The sequence below is a fragment of the Nerophis lumbriciformis genome, linkage group LG06 (assembly GCF_033978685.3).
Source record: "Nerophis lumbriciformis linkage group LG06, RoL_Nlum_v2.1, whole genome shotgun sequence".
NCBI lineage: Eukaryota > Metazoa > Chordata > Actinopteri > Syngnathiformes > Syngnathidae > Nerophis > Nerophis lumbriciformis.
The window spans coordinates 23,526,321-23,552,138 of NC_084553.2; the positions used below are offsets into that span (position 1 = coordinate 23,526,321).

The 25,818-nt window shown below is 41.1% G+C and overlaps 2 protein-coding genes across 8 annotated transcripts in view; both read left to right on the plus strand.

Annotated features, from left to right (window-relative positions):
- The window catches only part of plekha7b (pleckstrin homology domain containing, family A member 7b), a 215,587-nt gene extending 206,872 nt beyond the window's left edge, over positions 1–8,715 (plus strand). For 4 of the 5 annotated variants that reach the window (XM_061963930.1, XM_061963931.1, XM_072913355.1 and 1 more), the window contains 2 exons: positions 4,943–5,091; positions 8,210–8,715. In XM_061963930.1, coding sequence (XP_061819914.1) covers positions 4,943–5,088 — 146 coding nt within the window. In that variant the 3' untranslated portion in view covers positions 5,089–5,091; positions 8,210–8,715. The remainder of the gene's footprint in view (positions 1–4,942; positions 5,092–8,209) is intronic. The other variant, XM_072913356.1, reaches the window with a different exon arrangement.
- Positions 8,716–24,754: 16,039 nt separating this feature from the next.
- sox6 (SRY-box transcription factor 6) overlaps positions 24,755–25,818 on the plus strand; it is a 200,241-nt gene continuing 199,177 nt past the window's right edge. For all 3 annotated transcript variants that reach the window (XM_061963933.1, XM_061963936.1, XM_061963937.1), the window contains exon 1: positions 24,755–24,962. The gene's annotated coding sequence lies outside the window, so the exon portion shown is untranslated. The remainder of the gene's footprint in view (positions 24,963–25,818) is intronic.

Consider the following 25,818-nt stretch of genomic DNA (forward strand, 5'->3'; position numbering starts at 1 on the left):
ACCACACAGCCAGCGCACAACGCACAAGCCCGCAAGCCCACAGCTCAAGGCAGTTGAACACCCCCACAGATCCACAATGCACGACACTTACTTCGGAGGCAGAGTTTCCTCTGCCCCTGCATGTTGTGGGCTTCTTGGTGTTCACTCCGGTAGCCTGCGGGGTCTGCTGTGTAGTCCTGGGGATTCCTTCCCAGCCTGCGTGCGTTCACCCGGACGCTCTTAGCAAAGCCTGTCGATACTCTCCGGTCGCTCCCTCAAAGCCTGTCGATCTTTCCCTTTTAAACGTGTGCAGTCCTAATGCTCCACAGGTGCATCTGATCTCAGGTGTCGTTCGATTGGGCACTTTGGTTGTTAGGGGTAACAAGCTAAAAGGGGAAATGTCTTAAAATACCAGCAAAGTCCACAAGGAGTAAAAACATGCAATTAAAATTACAATCAAAATCCACAAAATGTAAAAACATGCAATTAAAATCCACAACAATAAAAACTCTAAGACACGCATGGCAATGAAACATAAAAAAATTAAATCCCCTACTTGTGTCCCATCACACCTCTCTCTATGAAAATGTAAAAATAGAGATAAAGGCATCATGTAATAAAAAAAGCTCACACGCTGATACTATTAATGAACAAAAACACAAATATTTGACTTTAAATATATAGATAACATTTACAGTCGTGGTCAAAAGTTTACATACTTGTTGGTCACAAAAAACATTCATGAAGTTTGGTTCTTTTATGAATTTATTATGAGTACTGAAAATGTGACCAAATCTGCTGGGTCAAAAGTATACATACAGCAATGTTAATATTTGGTTACATGTGCCTTGGCAAGTTTCACTGCAATAAGGCGCTTTTGGTAGCCATCCACAAGCTTCTGGCAAGTTTCTGGTTGAATTTTTGACCACTCCTTTTGACAAAATTGGTGCAGTTAAGCTAAATTTGTTGATTTTCAGACATGGACTTGTTTCTTTAGCATTGTCCACACGTTAAAGTCAGGACTTTGGGAAGGCCATTCTAAAACCTTAATTTTAGCCTGATTTAGCCATTCCTTTACCACTTTTGACGTGTGTTTGGGGTCATTGTCCTGTTGGAACACCCAACTGCGCCCAAGACCCAACCTCCGGGCTGATAAATAAATGCTAGTACATCAATTGAGGAATATAAGAGAAAACTTTTCTGTCTGGCTAAAATATTGTGTACATTCTGGTTGATAGGCCTCAATTACCTAATGTATAGCAGCTTGAATATTTTATTTATTAATAAATAGAAAAGGTTAAGACATTGTCATGCAGCAATATGAATATCATTAACTCTTTTTTTTAATATGTCCTGTCCAGCCACTCAAATCATATTGTTGATGTAGATGTCCATATCTGCTGTACAGATTTACTTTACAAAATAGAAGTGTGGGATATTTCTCTTGTTGCCCTTTCTTTATTAAATGGATATAATTAGTGTTTGATGAAACCAAACCAGAGCAGGAAGAGGCAGAAAGAAGAAGACAAAATAAGACAGGCTGGGAAATTGCGGGTACAAATGGGGGATATGACAGAGAGAGACAACAACAACAAAACTACATCAGCAAATACGATATATTGTATACAAATATGATACCAAAATTATAAAGATGAACCAGTCAATGAAGTAGATAGTAATAGCACAGAAATGACAATGAACATTATTGCGCCACAAATGGAGCAATACAAATACCAATAGAAATAACTATATTGATAATGAATAATAACAATTATCTCTATTATCAACATTACAATTGCTTCAAATGCAACAATACATACTTAGTACTTGAATTACAAAAGAAAGCAGATAAGGAAGGGGGGAGAAAGAGGAGTGGTCTATATAAACCTTTTATATTGTTATGGTAAATATACTGTAGGTTAAGCTTTAGCTGTGTGGTTTTCCCCCAGGGGGAACAATGTTAATATATGTTTGATGAGGCGTGATTGTATGCATGTGTGTATGTATGTATGTATGTATGTATGTTTGTACAGTGAATGTGCATGTGGATGTACAAACCCCGTTTCCATATGAGTTGGGAAATTGTGTTAGATGTAAATATAAACGGAATACAATGATTTGCAAATCCTTTTCAACCCATATTCAATTGAATGCACTACAAAGACAAGATATTTGATGTTCAAACTCATAAACTTTATTTATTTTTTGCAAATAATAATTAACTTAGAATTTCATGGCTGCAACACGTGCCAAAGTATTTGGGAAAGGGCATGTTCACCACTGTGTTACATGGCCTTTCCTTTTAACAACACTCAGTAAACGATTGGGAACTGAGGAAACTAATTGTTGAAGCTTTGAAAGTGGAATTCTTTCCCATTCTTGTTTTATGTAGAGCTTCAGTCGTTCAACAGTCCGGGGTCTCCGCTGTCATATTGTACGCTTCATAATGCGCCGCACATTTTCGATGGGAGACAGGTCTGGACTGCAGGCGGGCCAGGAAAGTACCCGCACTATTTTTTTACAAAGCCACGCTGTTGTAACACGTGCTGAATGTGGCTTGGCATTGTCTTGCTGAAATAATCAGGGGCGTCCACGAAAAAGACGGCGCTTAGATGGCAGCATATGTTGTTCCAAAACCTGTATGTACCTTTCAGCATTAATGGTGCCTTCACAGATGTGTAAGTTACCCATGCCTTGGGCACTAATGCAACCCCATACCATCACAGAAGCTGGCTTTTGAACTTTGCGTCGATAACAGTCTGGATGGTTCGCTTCCCCTTTGGTCCGGATGACACGATGTTGAATATTTCCAAAAACAATTTGAAATGTGGACTCGTCAGACCACAGAACACTTTTCCACTTTGCATCAGTCCATCTTAGATGATCTCGGGCCCAGAGAAGCCGGCGGCGTTTCTGGATGTTGTTGTAAATGGCTTTCGCTTTGCATAGTAGAGCTTTAACTTGCACTTACAAATGTAGCGACAAACTGTATTTAGTGACAGTGGTTTTCTGAAGTGTTCCTGAGTCCATGTGGTGATATCCTTTAGAGATTGATGTCGGTTTTTGATACAGTGCCGTCTGAGGGATCGAAGGTCACGGTCATTCAATGTTGGTTTCCGGCCATGCCGCTTACATGGAGTGATTTCTCCAGATTCTCTGAACCTTTTGATGATATTATGGACCGTAGATGGTGAAATCGGCAGCACGTTGGCAGAGAGGTTAGTGCGTCTGCCTCACAATACGAAGGTCCTGAGTAGTCTTGGATTCAATCCTGGGCTCGGGATCTTTCTGTGTGGAGTTTGCATGTTCTCCCCGTGACTGCGTGGGTTCCCTCCGGGCACTCCGGCTTCCTCCCACCTCCAAAGACATGCACCTGGGGATAGGTTGATTGGCAACACTAAATTGGCCCTAGTGTGTGAATGTGAATGTGAGTGTGAATGTTGTCTGTCTATCTGTGTTGGCCCTGCGATGAGGTGGCGACTTGTCCAGAGTGTACACCGCCTTCCGCCCGATTGTAGCTGAGATAGGCTCCAGCACCCCCCGCAACCCCGAAGGGAATAAGCGGTAGAAAATGGATGGATGGTGAAATCCCTAAATTTCTTGCAATTGCACTTTGAGAAACGTTGTTCTTAAACTGTTTGACTATTTGCTCACGCAGTTGTGGACAACGGGGTGTACCTCGCCCCATCCTTTCTTGTGAAAGACTGAGCATTTTTTGGGAAGCTGTTTTTATACCCAATCATGGCACCCACCTGTTCCCAATTAGCCTGCACACCTGTGGGATGTTCCAAATAAGTGTTTGATGAGCGTTCCTCAACTTTATCAGTACTTATTGCCACCTTTCCCAACTTCTTTGTCACGTGTTGTTGGCATCAAATTCTAAAGTTAATGATTATTTGCAACAAAAAAAAACGTTTATCAGTTTAAACATCAAATATGTTGTCTTTGTAGCATATTCAACTGAATATGGGTTGAAAATGATTTGCAAATCATTGTATTCCGTTTATTTTTTACATCTAACACAATTTCCCAACTCATATGGAAACGGGGTTTGTATGTACTGAATGTGTGTGTGTGTGTGTGTGTGTGTGTGTGTGTGTGTGTGTGTGTGTGTGTGTGTGTGTGTGTGTGTGTGTGTGTGTGTGTGTGTGTGTGTGTGTGTGCGTGCGTGCGTGTGTGTGTGTGTGTGTTTGTATGTACCATATGTGTGTATGTATATATGAATGTACCATTAGCTCGTACAACACATAATGTACAGAATATCAGAAGCATTTATTCATGTAGATATGTTACAGATTACATTACCAAACATCTTTGACAATCAAACCATGATTGTAACAATCCACATTTTGTGTTATTAATGCGGGAAACTGGTATCTATATACGGAAGTGTAGCTCCTCTCCTCTGAATGCAAGTGCTCCTACAGCAGCAATTTAAAATCTGTCAAAGCTACACCAATGCACTGCAGGTTTTTTTTTTTTATTGTCATAAATGGTGTGTTTGTCTATTTTGTGTTGAGCTGTTTGAAAAAGCATAATGTTTAATAAATATATAATTGAAACAAACGAATTGTCCTGTCGTAGTTTTAAAAACTTGAAAATCATTTGTCTTTGGTAAACTTATTAAAGATGAACAATTTTAGCCATCTGTGATTAATTGCGATTAATTTCGAGTTAACTATAAATCATGCGATTAATATTGATTAAATATTTTAATCGTTTGAAAGCCCTAAAAATATCAATCACAGATTGATTGATTTCATATATTTATTTTTATTTCAATCCCCCCAAACAGGCCAATAATTTGGTTTAATATAAACAATTACCTATCTAAGTAACAATCAACCAAGATAATACACTTTTTTAATCTTGAAACTGGCATCAAAATGGACTTAACTTGTAATCTCTTCACTAAATGCTACTAAAACCTTTCCTCCTCTGCTCTTTTCCTTCTTGTCTTTAGTTCCATCAGAGGCTAACAGCCCTGTCCTATCTCCTCCTGCTCCTCTTCCTCTTCCACCACCTCCTCCTCCTCTTCCTCCCGTATCTCTGGCACCTTCTTCTTCTTCTTCCCCAATAAGCAATGGGATTCACTACACATTTGTCTAAAAAGTAAGGCGGAAAGGTGGAAAGTAAGGCTTAACTGCATGTTTATTTTGCATGCTTATAAGCAATACATTTAAAAAATGAGAAAAATAGGACATGTATTTGTGTTTAGTAGATTATTTTTATTGTTGTGTTTTTTGCCAATGATATTAAATTGTGGGATGAGCAGCACAACTTAGGGCCTGATTAACGAAGATCCAAACACCACACGCTAAACAGCATGTGCAATCTATATAATATCATACACTATATAAGTGCATGATATTGGATGCCTGTGATCTATTAAGACTGTGTGTGCAATTGAAAAGTGGTGCATTATTTAGATGAGGATTTTGCGTGTACTGTACAGGGTATCACCACAGATACACTCTCATTTACTGCAAAATCATGTTATCATGCTCCCACCTGCTGCGTTTTGCAATGCAGCAGGCATGTACCTCTTTTTATGGGCATTTTAGAAGCAGTCGTGGAAATATTTTAGTGATATACATTTTATGTGAAAAAAACAAACGTAACAAGAAAAAATACTTAAGGACAACTAAATCAATTCAATTCAAATTGTTTTAATTAGTCCTTTAAGTCCTCTAGCAACTATACAATTATAAAATTATGTTGCTGAAAAGACAATTTGTCTAAAAAAAAAAACCGACCTGACCGTCCAAAAATGTTGACACACAAACGTAGGACAAAGGATAGCCGTGTGCGTAACTGTGTCAGTTTGTGCATCCTTTTAACATGTGATAAATAAAACACAAAATAGTGCTCGCAAAACAGTGATGAGTGTTGATAAATTACATAGAGCGTGCTAAGCAAATATATTTGCATCTTCTCCTCCCGGTATTGCGGTATGGGGGTTTTGATGATCAGCACACATTTTGCATATTATCGAAGAGAGAGACGCAAAATGGACTGCACGCCCTATTTTGCTCACTTAAAGGCCTACTGAAATGCGATTTTCTTATTTAAACGGGGATAGCAGGTCCATTCTATGTGTCATACTTGATCATTTCGCGATATTGTCATAATTTTGCTGAAAGGATTTAGTAGAGAACATCGACGATAAAGTTCGCAACTTTTGGTCGCTGATAAAAAAGCCTTGCCTTTACCGGAAGTAGCAGACGATATGCGCGTGACGTCACAGGTTGTGGAGCTCCTCACATCTGCACATTGTTTACAATCATGACCACCAGCAGCGAGAGCGATTCGGACCGAGAAAGCGACAATTTCCCCATTAATTTGAGCGAGGATGAAAGATTCGTGGATGAGGAAAGTGAGAGTGAAGGACTAGAGGGCAGTGGGAGCGATTCAGATAGGGAAGATGCTGTGAGAGGCGGGTGGGACCTGATATTCAGCTGGGAATGACTAAAACAGTAAATAAACACAAGACATATATATACTCTATTAGCCACAACACAACCAGGCTTATATTTAATATGCCACAAATTAATCCCGCATAACAAACACCTCCCCCCTCCCGTCCATATAACCCGCCAGTACAACTCAAACACCTGCACAACACACTCAATCCCACAGCCCAAAGTACCGTTCACCTCCCCAAAGTTCATACAGCACATATATTTCCCCAAAGTCCCCAAAGTTACGTACGTGACATGCACATAGCGGCACACACGTACGGGCAAGCGATAACATGTTTGGAAGCCGCAGCTGCATGCGTACTCACGGTACCGCGTCTGCGCATCCAACTCAAAGTCCTCCTGGTAAGAGTCTCTGTTGTCCCAGTTCTCCACAGGCCAATGGTAAAGCTTGACTCTCATCTTTCGGGAATGTAAACAATGAAACACCGGCTGTGTTTGTGTTGCTGCAGCTGCCCGCAATACACCGCTTCCCACCTACAGCTTTCTTCTTTGCTGTCTCCATTGTTCATTGAACAAATTGCAAAAGATTCACCAACACAGATGTCCAGAATACTGTGGAATTTTGCAATGAAAACAGACGACTTAATAGCTGGCCACCATGCTGTCCCAAAATGTCCTCTACAATCCTTTACGTCATGCGCAGGCGTCATCATACCGAGACGTTTTCAGCAAGATATTTCGGCACAAATTTTAAAATTGCACTTTAGTAAGCTAACCCGGCCGTATTGGCTTGTGTTGCAATGTTAAGATTTCATCATTGATGTATAAACTATCAAACTGCGTGGTCGGTAGTAGTGGGTTTCAGTAGGCTTTTAACAGACACACTCCACTTTGCGCACGATTAGTAGATCAGCTTTGCGTATGCTATCAAGTTTGCACATGTTTTACTACACGCAAACCTTTAGTAAATTAGGCCCTTAGTGTGTACGTTTTGCCCATGAAAAAATATGTCTTCGCCACCTGTGACATACATCTTGTTTTGCTCCAACTATTGACTGTTGTTTGGTGTTTTTCTTTAGGTTTGAGGAACAAGAAAGAAAAAAAACAGGCATTCCATTTTGTGTGGGAAAAAAGGTGTAGTCAGTCAAAGTGGCTGAGCAAAGGTGAAGATTTGGCACAGTGGTGCTGCTCATCACACAATTATGTATTGCGTACAAATGGGGCATCATTCAAAAGAGAAACAAACTACAAAACACACGTTTCCAAACTTTTTTTGTGTTTTTGTCAATGGCTGCATGCACCTACCGAGTTAGTGATTATTAGGAGCACATCTCATCTAAGTGTAATCAATATCTGCTCATCCCACTGTGATACTTACTCACTAATAGTTTTTTCCCTAAAGTATTTACCAACAGTTGAGAAATGAATGCGGTTGTAGCATTGTGTGTAATTAACATCCGAGATACCGACTAATTAAGCACCTTGACTCGACTGTGCAAGTTGGCACAGCTGTACCAATTAGTCCTCAAAACAGTAGAATTGCAGAATTGACAGACCAGGAATCAGATTATGATAAACAGCACAAACGTGTTTGCCCTTTGACCTATTCATCCTATTTTGACCATCCTATTAGCCAAGTTAAAAGCATGGAATAAAAAGTTGTTTCAATTATTAGTCACACATTGTAATCCTCAAATAGTCGCCTCCGTGTTTCAGTTACTGAATGTTTACTGAAGAAATGAACAAAATACACCCCTCCCTTCCCACCCCCTCCATATATAATGCTCTGTTTGCTTTGTCCTTTGCAGCTCAAGCAATTTCTGGACATTGAGGTGCTTGACGACAATGCACAGAAAGAATGGTCTAGTGCAAGAAAAGAAGACTTTATTTTATCATGGATCCATTTCTGTACAGCAGTAGAAGAACGTAGTAAATATTTAACCTGCTCGTGCAGCAACAACAACTTCTGAAGGGATTTGTTGTTTCTGAAAGACTGCAGCACTAAACTATTGAAGTAATCAGAAACATATTTTCTATTCTACGATGTTGCACTTGTACACTGTAAAAATGGCAAAGAATTGAAATATTTTTATGGTGTGATTGAACTGTTCTGTGACTTTAATGGAGAACATGTTAACAGAAGAGATAGTGATTATATCATGATGCTAGATTTTCATATATCATTTGTTTTTACACTAAACCACTTGAAATATCATATCTACTTTAGCACTGCCAGTCTTCTGTTAGCTTGCCAAGATGACTTTTATTTTTGCTTACATCAAGACTGAACAACACTGAACATGTTTTATGCACAATGGGCATGTATTCAAATGTGAATATTAAAGCCATTAACACAATGTTTTGTCAATTTCTCTCTTAGACTTAGAGACTTAGGCTTCCTTTTTATTGTCATTCAAATTTGAACTTTACAGCACAGATAAGAACGAAATGTTGTTGCATTAGCTCATAGTAGTGCAGGATAAAAAAGCAATAAGGTGCAGATATAAATAAATAGATTACTGTACAGATAAATGTGTTGCACTTTTGCATATGCATCCACATTTATGGATGTATGTTATATTGTCTTTATATTCCAGCCAGTTAATCCATTTTTGGGGGGAATTGAGGGGATAATTTAATTATGATGCGTTCAAGAGTCTTACGGCCTGAGGGAAGAAGCTGTTACAGAACCTGGAGGTTCTGCTACAGAGGCTGCGGAACCTCTTTCTAGAGTCCAGCAGTGAAAACAGTCCTTGGTGGGGGTGGGAGGAGTCTCTGCAGATTTTCTGAGCCCTGGTCAGGCAGCGGCTTTTTGCGATCTCCTGGATAGGAGGAAGAGGAGTCCTGATGATCTTTTCCGCCGTACTCACCACTCTCTGGAGAGACTTTCAGTCTGAGGAACTGCAGTCTCCAGTCCAGACAGAGATGCTGTTGGTCAGCAGGCTCTCTATAGTGCCTCTGTAGAATGTGGTGAGAATGGGGGGAGGGAGCTGTGCTCTTTTCATCGGACGCAAAAAGGGCATGCGCTGCTGAGCTCTTTTTACAAGAGCTCAGGTGTGTAGGGACTACGTTATATTGTCAGTTATCTGCACCCCCAGGAACTTGGTGCTGCTTACCATCTCCACCGCTGTGCCGTTGATGTAGAGTGAAGCGTGGCTGGACTGGTGCTTCCTGAAGTCAACGATGATCTCCTTGGTCTTGTCGACATTCAGGACCAGGTTGTTGGTTCTGCACCAGTCAACCAGATGTTCCACCTCCTCCCTGTAGTCCATGTCGTTGTTGTCACGGATGAGGCCCACTACTGTCGTGTCGTCCGCATACCTCACAATGTGGTTGGTAGTGGACCTGGCGCAGCAGCCATGGGTCATCAACGTGAACAGCAGCAGACTCAGGACGCAGCCCTGGGGGGAGCCGGTGCTCAGGGAGATGGCACTGGAGGTGTTGTTGCCCACTCTCACAGATTGGGGTCTGTCTGTGAGGAAGTCAAGCAGCCAGTTGCATAGGGGGGTACTCTGCTCATTTGAATGTTTTTTTGAATTTTTAAACAAAACATAGGTGAAAGTGTTTTTCTTTCCTAGCTTAATCAGCATTAATCATTTACCTTCCTGCAACAATACATGAAAGAGCACAGACAGACACAAATAACCTACAATTTGGACCATAATGAAACTTATAGCTGGCAAGAAAGGTTTGTACTTTGTTTTCTGTTTTTAAGATAAATAAATGATAAATGGGTTGTACTTGTATAGCGCTTTTCTACCTTCAAGGTACTCAAAGCGCTTTGACACTACTTCCACATTTACCCATTCACACACACATTCACACACTGATGGAGGGAGCTGCCATGCAAGGCGCTAACCAGCACCCATCAGTGTCTTGCTCAGGACACAACGGACATGACAAGGTTGGTACTAGGTGGGTATTGAACCAGGGACCCTCGGGTCGCGCACGGCCATTCTTCCACTGCTCTTCCTTATTTATTATACAAATAATGGGAAAATAAAACCACCTGTATTATTCTGTTGCTAATTAGATATATGATCCCATGATACTATAAAGTATCCGTGCAAGTTGCTTTAGCATACCATCTGTTGGCATGCTAGCTATTAGCATTGTTAGCATTTCTGTTCTGTTGGCATAATCCAGGTTCTAATAATTTTAAAAGGAAAAATCTACCAAATTAATCTCAAATGCTGGGCTAGGGGTTAGCAACAGGTAGCAGGCCCATTCCAATGATCATTCATGCACTTATGACACTCACCTTAACCCCCCGCTCTCCCAACCTATACACATCCCCCCTTTGCACCGAAAAAAAATAAAATAGATTTTACTCAATAGAATAGCAGCAATGCAAAAATATTATCCATTTTAAAAATAAATGTGTTCATGAAAACATCTGAGGGCCTGTGCTTTTAGCTCAGTAGTCAGCGCGCTTGCCTCGCACACCAGTGACCTGGTTTTGTGCCTTGCTTGGAGCAGTAGGAAAATTCCACACAACTGAAAGAGAGAGAGAGAGAGAGAGAGTACACAATCGCTAAATGAAGTAGAGATGTCTGTGACTAACAGCTATGAACAGGAGTGTAACAGTATTATAAATACTGCGGTATTTCACTTTCAAACTCTTCACAATAATACTGTGACGCCAGACGGTATCAAACAAAAACTTGATGTGAAGTTTTTGTCTGGCGCTTTAGTGTTTGCCGGGTCTGAATACAAGTTACATCTCCCAGAATCCTCTGTGCACTGCAGAGGATGGCAGACGTTGGAGGGCTTGGAAAGCTTTAAGCAGGAAGTGAAGTTTGTTTGTGGAAAAGGAGAGGAATTGTTTTTTGGACATTACCTGAAAAAGAATCAACTCTTTCCATAGGTGTTTGAGTTTTGTTGCTAACAAACACACAAACAAACTGGCGAAAACATAAACTCGTTGGCGGAAGTAAAAAAAAGTCTCTGTTCTGCAAAGCAAAGTGCACCACTTTCGTGTCAAGTGTTTCCAAGGCGACACAACCAGGCGGTCACGTCACATTGCACAGAGGAAAATCATCCCACAAAAAAAACTTTACACCACGGGAAATACTCAAAAGCTACTCGATAAATCCTCAACCCATCCATCCATTTCAACCACGTGTCTCTCTCAATGTCGCGGGGAGGCAGGAGCAGGCTGCACTGCGTCGGGAGGCAACACCCTGGACAAGTCACCACCTCATAAAGTGTCACTCAGAAGAGATTTGAAGCCGGAAAAGCTAAACATCAGTTTGTGAGGTAAGTTTTGCACTGGATGTTTTACTTTGTCACTTTGAAGAAACTCAACTGTAAGTTCTTTTATAATTTTTGCTTGAAACAGTCGAAGTTCCTGCACAATTCTTTGCAATTAAAAAATAAATGTTTGTATTATTAAATATGATTAGAACATTTGAGCATCATGTTTGTGTTCAATCACAGTAAATGTGTTTATCCTAAACATGCCACTTCATTTTGCACTCTATGGCATTTTTTATTTTTTGGGGGGACAAATACTACAATAATATCGTACTGTAAGATTTTGATACAATTACATCCCTGATGAACACCAATCATTGCATTCCGCTGTCAAAATCCAGGGCCCCTGATTGGGTGGGGGCACCTGTGCATTAACCTCTTGAGGCCCAAGCTGTTTGTTTACATGCTTTTTTTATGTCTCTTTGCTATTTGGGCTTATTGGACCCTAATTAGAATAAAAACTAAAAATCATCTTTTAATACGATTTAGTCCATAAGTACACAAACGTGTACTTCACGTGTAGTGACATGCAAATTTTTATTTTTACACTTTTTTTTCCAAATTCCATTGTATGTTATGCTCTTCTGACACCACCAAGGGCAGTATAAGTGTCCATATGTCCCCAATTCAGTAGTGTACACAATTTTGGAAATAGGAGCTAAAAGGTGCTGTCCACACATGTGGCCACTAAGGCCTTTAGAGGTTAAGGCGGTCCTGATGATGCACAAACAGTTCTTTGCCTTCCCCTCCTTCTTTTTAATTGGACAGTAATGACTGCCTGCTTTGCAAGGCAGTGTGCTTTGAAAGCACCTGAGAGGGAGGATGCTCCTCCCTCAGCTCCACAGTGGTTGCGGCCAAATTCTCCATGCCTCGGTCCCTCCTGCAAGGATCAGGGGCCCCCAGAGCACACACTGGCCCTGGTGGCTAAGACTTATCGCATTCTGTGTTCTGCTTATTTTGCATTTAAAATATTAGATGGTTTTTTTCCCCTCCTTTTGCAGAAATTCACTCAAGGCCTCCCATGAGCTTTGTGGCAACTCTGCGTATTGACGTTTGGCTGCTGGTTCATATACATTTGTTATTCTATGCTCTGGACTTCAAAGGGAATGAACGAGGGGCCTATTATGCTAATTGGGTCATGTTCTGTTAAACACAATCACGGCCTCCCACCGTAATGCCTGACTAAACACTTGCTGGCTTCAGAAACGCTTTTGCAGATGAAACTAAGACACATGATGCTCCTTTTCCTGACAAGAGAGGTGCATTTTGTAGAATTTGAATGGAAGGCAGTAAATAAATAATTACCTGAATGGGTGACTCATGCAAGTGCTTTTAAACACTTTATAGTAAGACTTCAGTTGCCATTCATTCCTTATTCTAGAGGCCACGCACAGGATTTTGCGACCTTGCTCTTCCGTGAAATTGTTAAATTCATTTTTATCAAAGCAGCAATTTCCCCCACAGAGAAAAGACACTCCCAGTGATGGCATAAATATTATTGTTACTGGCTCCCAGCGTTTGGGGACCAAGAAACACACTTGGTTCTTCCTTTTGCTCGCTGTGGGGATCCTCATTGTAGTCCAAATGTACAAACACAAAACCAAGGAGGCCAATGCAATAGGTGCTTTGATTTTGAAACCGTGAATTATGCTGTTTTATCATTTCCAAGCTTCACATATGGTACATTTTTTAATATGTAAGAAACGGAATCGTGATATGCTGAATAATTGAAGAGCTTGGAATCCCTGAATATTCTTGCCGCATGCTATAAAAAGAATAGAAGAAAGCTAGATTCTCATCATACTGAACACTGGTATGGCAAAAATACAATATATATTTTTGGAACATCTTAATACAAAGCCACTGTGTTCCAGCCATCTTGGGGTTGCGGGGTTAAGATGTATTATTCTTGTGGGACAATACAACGATATTATACACATACACTTTCCATGCACTAAACCTGGAGGACTGTATTGAAAAGTTGCTGTGTTACATTAGACAATGAATTCATCTCTGCTCCTAAACGGCAGACTTTTACAATACCTACAGTGAGTAGGGCGTTTCTACATAAAAGCCATTCCTTTATAAATGAAGCTAATGCCCCCGAGCCTGCTCCTAATCAGCTGCACACACACTAACTCACGCTGGCTGAGCTAAGTGAAATCTACTTCATTTAGCGACTACCGAAAAGACAATATATATATATACATATATAGCTCAATCTTAGTAGTATCAGGAAAAATACTCATGTAAAATCATATAAAAAATATGTTTTATTGGGAGACCAAAGCGCAAGGCTGAATACCAAGGTGGAACACAATCCCTTCCAGGACTCTGTCGGATTTGTTTGGGTTTTGAAACAATACCCACTTCTCATAGGAAATCATCTGTGTCAGGGTGAACGATAGGCAACAATCCAAAAAAAGTGCAGTTCCCCTTTAAGAGTTGAAGTCACGCTCATTTCCCTTACTGGTATTCTCCCATCCAGCCAGCGGACATGCCTACCCCACGAAAATTAGGCAAAAATGCTTAAAGGGGTCCTATTTAAAACACTTCCTTGTGGTCTACATTACATGTATATGTAATGGTGGTTCTTGGGTCAAACTGTTTCATAGATTATATTCTACAGACCATCTTCAAGCCACTTTCTGACCATTTCTTCAGGATGCGTAATTTTGTGGGTGGTCTTATTTACAGAGGCTCCACTTTGACGGCTTCTTCTCCCTGTCAGCCATGTTGTAGCTTTTAGCGCTTCCATAAGGAGTCTATTGACAGATATAAGTTAGAACTATAAGCTACTTTGAATTAGAAATGGCAACAGTGCAGGATGCATGTGCATGTACGAGCCAGTCTGCACAGCAAGAGAATAGAGAAAAAGAAGGAGTTTATTGACTACAGAGTCAGACTACAATGGCGGACTCGCGTAAAGCACTTTGGGTAAATATTTACCATACATGGATAATCTGCTGATGTCACACTTGGGAAAAACATCTCAAATTGGGCAAATTACAAACGGCTCATTTGAAGGAACTATGAAGGATGGCAAAATTGTTTTATACTGTAAATATCTGTGCCATGCCTCCATGGTTTGAATTCAAATGCAGATACCAAATACACAAAAACAGGTACCAATGGGTAAGAAAAATTGGTTTTGCATAATAGGTTTCCTTTAAAGACCTACTGAAACCCACTACTACCGACCACGCAGTCTGATAGTTTATATATCAATGATGAAATCTTAACATTGCAACACATGCCAATACGGCCGGGTTTACTCATAAAGTGCAATTTTAAATTTCCTGCGAAACTTCCGGTTGAAAACGTCTAGGTATGATGACGTATGCGCGTGACGTCGATGGTTGAAACGGAAGTATTGGGACGCCATTGTATCCAATACAAAAAGCTCAGTTTTCATCGCAAAATTCCACAGTATTCTGGACATCTGTGTTGGTGAATCTTTTGCAATTTGTTTAATGAACAATGGAGACTGCAAAGAAGAAAGCTGTAGATGCGATCGGTGTATTAGCGTCTGGCTACAGCAACACAACCAGGAGGACTTTGACTTGGATAGCAGACGCGCTATCCGACGCTAGCCGCCGACCGCATCGATGATCGGGTGAAGTCCTTCGTCGCTCTGTCGATCGCTGGAACGCAGGTGAGCTTCGGTGTTGATGAGCAGATGAGGGTTGGCATAGGTGGAGAGCTAATGTTTTTATCATAGCTCTGTCGAGGTCCGTAGCTAAGTTAGATTCAATGGCGTCGTTAGCAACAGCATTATTAAGCTTCGCCAGGCTGGAAAGCATTAACTGTGTAGTTACAGGTCCATGGTTTAATAGTATTGTTGATTTTCTGTCTATCCTTCCAGTCAGGGGTTTATTTCTTTTGTTTCTATCTGCAGTTAAGCCCGATGCTATCACGTTAGCTCCGTAGCTAAAGTGCTTCACCGATGTATTTTCGTGGAGATAAAAGTCACTGTGAATGTCCATTTCGCGTTCTCGACTCTCATTTTCAAGAGGATATAGTATCCGAGGTGGTTTAAAATACAAATCCGTGATCCACAATAGAAAAAGGAGAGAGTGTGGAATCCAATGTACCTAAGTTACGGTCAGAGCGAAAAAAGATGCGTCCTGCACTGCACTCTAGTCCTTCACTCTCACGTTCCTCATCCAGGAATCTTTCATCCTGGCTCAAATTAATTGGGTAATCGTCGCTTTCTCAGTCCCAATCGCTCTCGCTGCTGGTGTAAACAATGGGGAAATGTGAGGAGACTTTCAACTTGTGACGTCACGCTACTTCCGGTACAGGCAAAGCTTTTTTTTATCAGCGACCAAAAATTGCGAACTTTATCGTCGTTGTTCTATACTAAATCCTTTCAGCAAAAATATGGCAATATCGCGAAATGACCAAGTATGACACATAGAATGGATCTGCTATCCCCGTTTGAATAAAAAAATGTCATTTCAGTAGGCCTTTAAGTCGTGAATGAAGGCAGGCTCATTAATAATGAGGCAGACTTTCCCATGATGCCTTTTTGTTGGTTGTGTGAAAATCATGGAACAAGGAGTTTTACAAAGTTCCTGGAAAGGCCGAATCAATCCAGACAGTGCTAGTAATTTGCATATGCGTTGTCATGGTGATGTAGTGTGTGTATGCACTGACAAAAGAGTATTCTTCCTGTCTGGATGTAACTCCATAGATGAAACTTTGTTTCACTTATTTAACTTAGCCAGCCTGATTATTGTTATGTGTCATTTTAAGAGTTATGTTTCGCACAAATGTTTGTGAAGCCATGACGTGTCAGGATGGGCTAAAACAGCTGTTTGTGTTTCTGTGTGTTCGCAAGGGGGAGCGTGACAGCTGACAGTTTGACAACAACTGTAAAAAAAATCAATTGATATATGTTACATTAGATAAGTATTTTCTATAACATAGGTCAATGATGACCTCACTGCCCAAATGAAATCGTCCCAGGACATGCCAGGCGAGCCTGTTTTATGCCATGCAGTCACGCCCTCCACAGATGAGATGTGTCAATTTCAAAAAATTACTTTGAATCCATTTTTGGCAACCAAGAATACCTGGATATAATGGATACATCCAAACACGTTATAAACATTTATTATGTGCATGAACAAAGAAAAGTTAATATTGTATGTAGCTTCCAAACAAGAAAGATGTTTTAGCACATCAACATCGAATCAATAACAGTCCTTTACAATCTCATTAACGCCATAGAAATGGCCAACTCTTTCATTTTTGGACACGTTAAATTAATTAATTTCAAACCCATACTGTATCCTGACAATAATGTTTGTCGTTCATGTAGTAATCAGTTGTGGACAGACAAAGCCCCAGCACTGCAGCTTTAACTAGCGTGCGCGCTCTTGCAGCGGGAATCCATTTTTAGCAGGGGTAACCCTGAACATTTTTTATGGCCCCACCTTAAATGTTTTTCTGCAGCTTTGGGCCTCAATGTACACTCCTGCTTGAGCATGTTAGCAAACATCAGAGAAAAAGTTATGATACAATGTTAAGATAATGGTGATCAACAAAGCAGCGAGGGGGGGGACGAACAAAACTGGACAGATATTTTTCTCTTCTTCATGGGGATGAACCTGACATGGTTGCCAGCTATTCACGCCCGCCAAATGTGCCAATACTGCCAGCATCAGGGAGCCACATTTCCAGGTAACAATTCAATTCTTCTACGACACAATAAGAGGGTTTCCGCAGGGCATTAAAAAATATTGCAAAAAGTAAGGCCTTGAATTGCATTAAAAAGCTTTACATTTGATGACCCATCCATCCATCCATTTTCTACCGCTTGTCCCTCAGAGGCATTAAATGTTTCTACAATTGTAGGACTGTGCCGATAGTAGTAAGTCACTTAATCCAAGAGTAAATGAAAATGAACTCAGTAACTTTGCCGTCATTGATAAATTGCTGCATCTGTCTGTGTTTTTCTGTTCTTCAGCTGCGACTTTCAAACTGGATACAAGAGGTCTTGTAAGGTCCGGTCCAAAAATGTGAAAAGCACTGCCTCAATACGGCAAAATGAAAACTTTGCCATTCTTTGATGACTGTAGGCGTGTAGTCCTTAACTGTGACATCATGTCATGTCCATGAGGAAGCTGGGCTTGTTTCTTATAGACTCCACCAGCTGTCTCCACTTAAACACACATGAGCAGCTAACTTGGCTAACATTAGCAGACGCACCTCACATGACCTACGGTGGCCTAGGATGGACAAACGAGACAAGTCTCACAACAGACCACAATTCCCACAGTAAATGAATTAGAGTACAGTCAGACACTTTATACTTAATTTGCTAGCTACTGTTTATTTTGTTTACTGCTTATTTTTTAATGCATCTAAAGGATGCAAACATCATTCTATGATGTGTCTTTTTCTATAATGTTTTAAATCAGGCATCCATTTCTGAACACATGAATAATTTGCATTCCTATTATGATGTTTATTTATTATTCCATAAAACCTTTTTACTAATCTTTTTAAAAGGGTATTGTAACGGTACCAGGGGGAAGGAGACGGCACAGAGGCAGGGGAACAATTTAGCCTTAGGCGTCTTTATTATAATGAGGGTATGAGGTGTGTAACTAGACTAAAGATATAGTGTAGGACTATGTGTGGGATTTACATGGAGAATATTACCAGCGGTTGTTGTAGTGCGTGTTGACAAAATGTAAAGGTGTCCAGAAGAGGCGGGAGCTAGCTCAGAGGTCCGTAGGCAGGCGAGAGGTCAGGGACAGGAGAGTGACGGAAAGTTCAGGGGGAGTTCCAGGGAAGCGAGAAACACAGCTCGCGTCAAAGAGTCGGAAGTAGAGATGTCCGATAATGGCTTTTTTGCCGATATCCGATATCCCCATATTGTCCAACTCTTAATTACCGATTCCGATATCAACCGATACCGATATATACAGTTGTGGAATTAACACACTATTATGCCTAATTTTGTTGTGATTTCCCGCTGGATGCATTAAACAATGTAACAAGGTTTTCCAAAAGAAATCAACTCAAGTTATGGAAAAAAAAATGCCAACATGGCACTGCCATTTTTTATTATTGAAGTCACAAAGTGCATAATTTTTTTTAACATGCCTCAAAACAGCAGCTTGGAATTTGGGACATGCTCTCCCTGAGAGAGCATGAGGAGGTTGAGTTGAGGTGGGTGAGGTTGGGGGGGCGGGGTTGAGGTGGGTGGGGTAGGGGGCAGTGGGGGGTGTATATTGTAGCGTCCCGGAAGAGTTAGTGCTGCAAGGGGTTCTGAGTATTTGTTCTGTTATGTTTATGTTGTGTTACGGTGCAGATGTTCTCCCGAAATGTGTTTGTCATTCTTGTTTGGTGTTGGTTCACAGTGTGGCGCATATTTGTAACAATGTTAAAGTTGTTTATATGGCCACCCTCAGTGTGACCTGTATGGCTATTGACCAAGTATGAATTGAATTCACGTGTGTGTGTGAAAAATATTATGTGATTGGACCAGCACGCAAAGTCAGTGCTTTTAAGGTTTATTGGCGCTCTGTACTTCTCCCTACGTCCGTGTACACAGCGGTGTTTTAAAAAGTAATATATTCTACTTTTTGAAACCGATACCGATAATTTTGAAACCAATACCGATAATTTCCGATATCACATTTTAAAGCATTTATCGGCCGATAATATCAGCAATCAATATTATCGGACATCCCTAGTTGGAAGGATTTCTGCGGGGCAAGGAAAAAACAACCAGAAGTTCCAGTTTGATGAAAACATCAACAAGTTGCATAAACACAGAGAGGGGGCGAGAGACGAATAATACTGCAACATACAGATGGCTACTTTCTGGCATAGGAGCGTAGGAAGCATTGGTCTAAATAGTGTGCGGCATCCTCATTAGCGTCAGGTGTGTTGATTGATGATTTGGAACCGTTGCGCTGGGGCGCGACCACAGCTGGAGAGAAGCAGGGGAGCGCTCTAGTGAGCGCGCCACGGAGAGGAGCGCGAATGAAAGCGCTCTGGTGAGCGCGCTGAGGAGTGGACCGCGCAGGAGAGCGTGCCGAGGAATGCACCCGCGCCGTGACAGGTATCCTAAATAAAAAATATATCCTGCAGTTTGTGGCTATATTTACAGGCATATTTTCAGATGATATGCATTTTACAGCTAGTTCTAAATAGATTTATTAACATTTAAAATATTACTTCAGGGTATATTATATTGATCAACTAATTCTTATAGCGCTTTTCTAGACACTCAAAGCGCTTCACAGAAAGTGAGAACCCATCATTCATTCACACCTGGTGGTGGTAAGCTACTTTTGTAGCCACAGCTGCCCTGGGGGAGACTGACGGAAGCGTGGCTGCCAATTTGCGCCTACGGCCCCTCCGACCACCACCCATCAATCATTCACCAGTGTGAGCGGCACTGGGGGCAAGGGTGAAGTGTCCTGCCCAAGGACACAACGGCAGCGATTTGGATGGTAAGAGGCGGGGAGCAGCCTGCAACCCTCAGGTTTCTGGCATGGCCGCTCTACCCACTACGCCATGCCACCCCCATTGACCTACTCAGTGGCCTAGTGGATAGAGTGTCCGCCCTGAGATCGGTAGGTTGTGAGTTCAAACCCCGGCCGAGTCATACCAAAGACTAACCCTCCCTGCTTGGCACTCAGCATCAAGGGTTGGAATTGGGGGTCAAATTACCAAAACTGATTCCCGGGCGTGGCCACCGCTGCTGCCCACTGCTCCCCTCACCTCCCATTGGGTGAAACAAGGGGTTGGGTCAAATGCAGAGTACAAATTTCACCACACCTAGTGTGGGTACTTTACCTTTAATGTTAACTTAACTCCATTGTAAGAATTAGGATAGTTGGGATTTTGCTAACGTTTGTTTATCAATCAATCAATCAATGTTTACTTATACAGCCCTAAATCAAGAGTGTCTCAAAGGGCTGCACAAGCCACAACGACATCCTCGGCTCAGATCCCACATCAGGGCAATAAAAAACTCAACTCAATGAGATAATATTTATGACTCAGAGTGCATGAAAAAAGAAAAGACATATGTGTTCTTGTCTTATATAAAGATTGTGAATGATAGGCAAATGTTTTTTTAAAAAAGTTCAGATCCCCTTTAATAATTGTTCTACATCCTGTGAATGTGTTGATGCTGTGTTGAAAGCAAGAAAATGAATACATGTCGGGAAAATGCAAATTTCAGCAAAAGTGGCAAAACTTGGTTAAAGCTCATCGATAATAAACCTAAAGATATACAAAATCTAATCCATTATTGTTTATTATTAAAGAAGAATGCTAGGATGAGCTTTTTTTTTTGGGTTTAGGAGGGCCCCTTTATGGGGCCCAGCCCTGGCTCTGACTTTTTCCGGCACTGCAAAGCAGCTATCCAAAAGGCTAAGAAAAATATGATTAATAAAAAATGAATGGAATGTGATTTTTGGAATTTTAAAAACATGATATAAAACGAGACTCATCGTTCGTGTCTTCTATTGTCTTTGATTATGTCTTAATCCCCCTAAAATAGATTTTGAAAAAGAGTGGTCATCTTATATTCAGGGTTTTCTTACTTGGGTCAATACAGTTCATTATGTTCCCTTTTTATTATCATTGACAACTCAGTCTAGAGTGAGACACATGTATCACTTTCCCATGTCCCAAATGATCATTTTCCAGTTCTATGGTCATAATCACAATTTTCCTCTTTGTCACCAGTACCGTTCTACAAATAACACGCAAGGGTCTTGTCATGCATGACGGCAAATTCAGACGTTCCACTGTATGCATTTGTAATTCTTTACTACCACAAGAAAAACAAATAAACACACGTTCATGAGAGCCTCAGAGAAAATATTTGCTGGCTCAAGATATGTAAGAATGTCCCTCCAAACTATATAATTAGAAGTGACAAGTTGCACTTCTTAATTCAACATGATTAATCACTGCTCCTTTTAGCTTGAAAGGAAACATTTGATTCTAACTAAACTTTGACGGACTTCAAACTTACAAGTGAGGGATTTGGGTCAATTAATAAGAACAGAGCGTCCCACTTTGCAAGGCGGACGATTTGCATGTATGCAGATGCTGTCTTAGTTAATGGCATAACTGCATTTGCTGGTGACAAAGTTGTAGTCTTGGACAAGCCCTTGCATCATGTCAGTGCACATGACCCCTGCTGGTGGGACAATGTGCGCACACATGCTTGATTGTCCCTAAATAAAATCTTGGTAAACAAACATTTACACTCTTCACCCGATAAAAAATATCAAGGCCACTGCTGTGAACTGGAGAACTACTAAACCACAGCCTGCATTTATATTCAGAAACTACAAATCTCAAATGACGACGCATCCCTTCATTTTCACATCACTTATCCCGCTCAGTGGCTTGGTGGTAAATGTGGAGCAGAACAGCAAAAATGTCCTTTCCCTCCTGCCTCTTTAATTCTCCTTGTCAGCCATGCACTACTACAGCAGTAAAATGAGTCTGCTGCTGATTAAATACAGCGATATACATTAAAAATGTCTGTAAAAAGCAATCTTGAGGGGAGCAACGGATGAACAGCCACCAAAATAAAACTCAGTATTTAACTAAAAGAGGCACAGCCTTGAATCTTACTGCTGCTTGCTTTAATTTGCAATGAAAGCTGGGCGACACAACATAACATCCTTTCGACACAGTCCGTCTATTGTGTTTCCTTTCAACTCCTTATGTCATGTGCACCTGATGCTTCTGCAATTAACAGTTTCCCACTTACATATCGGCGGATATTGGTAGATGCTTAACTATTGCAAGACTAAACCTAATCACTGAGAGAGATTGAATGTGAAGCAGCTGCACACCTTTAAAGAAACACCCACTAGAATCAAAGCAGCCCCCTCTTCACGCTCACTCTCATCCAGCATGCAGAACAGGAGAAGAACACATGTTAATTTATTGTAACAAAAATGTTGATTTTCTCGCACTCTCCTCTTCAAATATTTATAGGCTAGACTAGAATTTCAAGATGCATCAAAGGCTCATAAGACTATGCAAATATGCCCTGCGCCTCTGACGCGCCGGACTGTCTTTTGCTGTTTGCGTGCAAGACGACGCGTGCTTAAATGTCAGCTTATGAGCACAAAGCAATTAGTTAGTCTCACATTAATAACACCACCTGTATTTCAACCATATGACAAATAATGCACCTATACAATTATCTTGCACTACACAAAACGTATTTACGCTACATATATTCTTAAATGTATTAAAAACAAACAAGCTGCATTTAAGACATTGGCTTCTTTGCAGGTTTGAAGGCCTTCATTGAGTTAGCCAGGATGGACTAAATGTTGTACCAAAAGTGACCGAAGGATGGCGTATGAGACACATGCAACGGATCGAAGAGATTGAACGCTTCATCCACAAGTATTTTGGATATTATATTGTACCTGCATCATTACAGGATTGTCTGTGTTTTTTCGTTATCAACCAATCAGCTAAGTTTGAATGTATGATGGTCATATCGCTTATTAAATTGACACGTTTTATTTTTGTCTGCAGTGATGAACTTCTAAAGTTTATTTTTAACTTAATTTACTTAGTAATTATTTCACTTTTGTGGTCACATTCGGATGGGAGGACTTATTCCACCACATTGATGCGTTCACGGTAAAGTGACATCTGAGGCTTTGGTGCGTTAAGGGGAAATTAAGGAAACGCGGACTTCTTATCTGATGTGGTGAGACTTCAGTAAATTGTACAATCGGCTCTCGCTTTCTTTTCTTTCTTTCCGTCTTCATCTCTCTCCACCTTTCATCTTTCTTTTTTGGCTGTGTATGACTCTGCCGATAATTATTAACATCGCCCCCCTTCTGTCTCCTCTAATGGTAAGTAATTATTGAATTTGCTTCATTATACAATAAGTTGTTGCATATTTGAATAACGAGGTGCAGGTGACCTTAATAGTTGCTGATGATTTATAGAATTAACTTATCCTTAATGCATTTAATTGTTTTTGCTTCGTGCGGATACCTCACTGTGGTTTGATGCATACTGTGACCAACTGTAACTCCTCTTCATAAAAAGTTGATTTTTAAAATAATGGCTACTTAATGGCTGATAATTCATCAATCATTTGGCTCACACTTAAATCCAATACCTCCAATTCAGTGAATTTACCAGCTTTAAGTGTACAATTTTTATTTCAATCGGCTATATTGGTAATTTTAGTGAACTCTAAGAAAAAAAAAGGATATGTGCAATCAAATAACGGCGCAAATGTTCTTGATATTTATATTTCCAGGATACATTTTGTTAATGTAGTTATGTTACTGTATAATGTTTACCTCATAATAATTGGCAATCTATTGTGCGATTACTGAATGCAATCTAATAATAATACTAATAATTTATTAAACAGTGATGATACCATCCATCCATCCATTGTCTACCGCTTGTCCCTTTCGGGTACCAATATAAATAATAATATGAATACATTGCTCCTTAATTTAACCAATTTTTGATTGATTAAAACGTTTCGGTGGCACAGACCGCTCATAAAATTGGACGTATTAAACAAAATGTTAAAAGTCTAGACAGCTTGACATTATCGATTATGTTTTTTTTTTACTTTTGAATGGGTAAAATTGTGAGTTATGTCTCGAGCACGTGCTTCTGTCGTGATAGCAAATGTTGCGTCACTTCTTCACGGACTTCTGCGTTCTGTCCACCACTGTGTGAATGGACGTGACGTTCATCTTAGCGTTCCTAATAAAGTGACTCCCTCACTCTCTTTCATCCGGGAGGAGGGGGGAGGAAGGGTGGGATAGGGATGGGGGGCGGGGGTGGGGGGGTCACTATGGGTGAGTCCTGCCTCCCCCATCCTCCCCTCCCCTGCCCTCCTTCCCTCCCTCCCTCCTCGGGATCAATGCCCTGGACACTCACTTTCTCATGTCTTCAACGGGGAATGCTTAGAATACCTGCGACATGGCAGCTCGCGTTGATTGTCGAGATTGACAGCAGCTCCACGCCGTCGTCTTCCCCTGTGTATGTGTGTGTGTTTGGGGGGGTGGGGGGCACAGAGCGAGAGAGAGAAAGAGGGAGGGAGATAAAGCAGAGAGCAACAAAAGCTACTTGTACTTTTTGGACAGCTCAACTTGAGCGAAAGCGTGTGCGGGACCCTCCTCTGATGGTGCCGCTCGAACAAGACTTGTTAAGTTGACACACTGAGACCGACCGACCACCATTTTTTCCCCCTTCCTCTTGTCTTGTCCAACACGGGAAGAGGACACGTTCGCCTCGACTCACGTCGTCAAGGTAAACAACACGTCCGACTCTTTGTTTTTTACCTCACGCTTGTTGTCCTCTGGTACTTTCGCGTCTCTTAAGAGGGGGCAGGTGTGACTCGAAGTTAAGACCAAGTCAGGACGCCATTGTTTGGAAACTTTTAGCCGGTTCCAGCCGACTTAGGTGCGCACGAGACATGAACCGCGCGCGCTGACAAGTGATGACTCAGGCGCACTCGTGCTGCGTTCATAGTCACTTCATTTGCGGCAAATTCACCTTAAAACTTCACTCTGGTTCAACTTGATTTTCTTATTGTTTGTCTTTTTAGCAGGCGTGCGCCGGCTTGGCACTGCAACTTGTTAACTTGTTCACCGTGTACACGCGCGCACGCACATCATCCACGACAAGCAGCGAGTTTTCCCACTTAATTTAAAAAAAATTTGCCACACACGTGAACGTGTCACTATTTTCCGAACGGCTCGTAACTTTCCAAAGTGCACCTTTCATTGAGGATGTGATGCGCGCCCGGCAGACTTGTGAGCACACCGTGCGCGTCCCACTCCTGTCTCATTATGTCCACCAACCCAAAGTTATCATTTTTAACCCAAACTAATTTTGTAATCGTTTTTTTTTTCAATGACAGACAACGGTGTCCCCGTTTAGCCTGGGAATGAACGCGCTCTTCCTTCACTTTTCCAGAGGTCGGGGGAATTGACCTCAAAAGAATGCACAAGTCATAAATTAAATTCAACAATCGCAAGGCTTGTCCATTTAAAGAAGATGTACTTGCGCACACTCTTCTCCATTTAAGAGCAAAGCCTGGAAAGACGGCGATCTGGCAAGTGAGCTTTGTGGGAAAGTGTAAATAACGCCCCCATAAACAGTA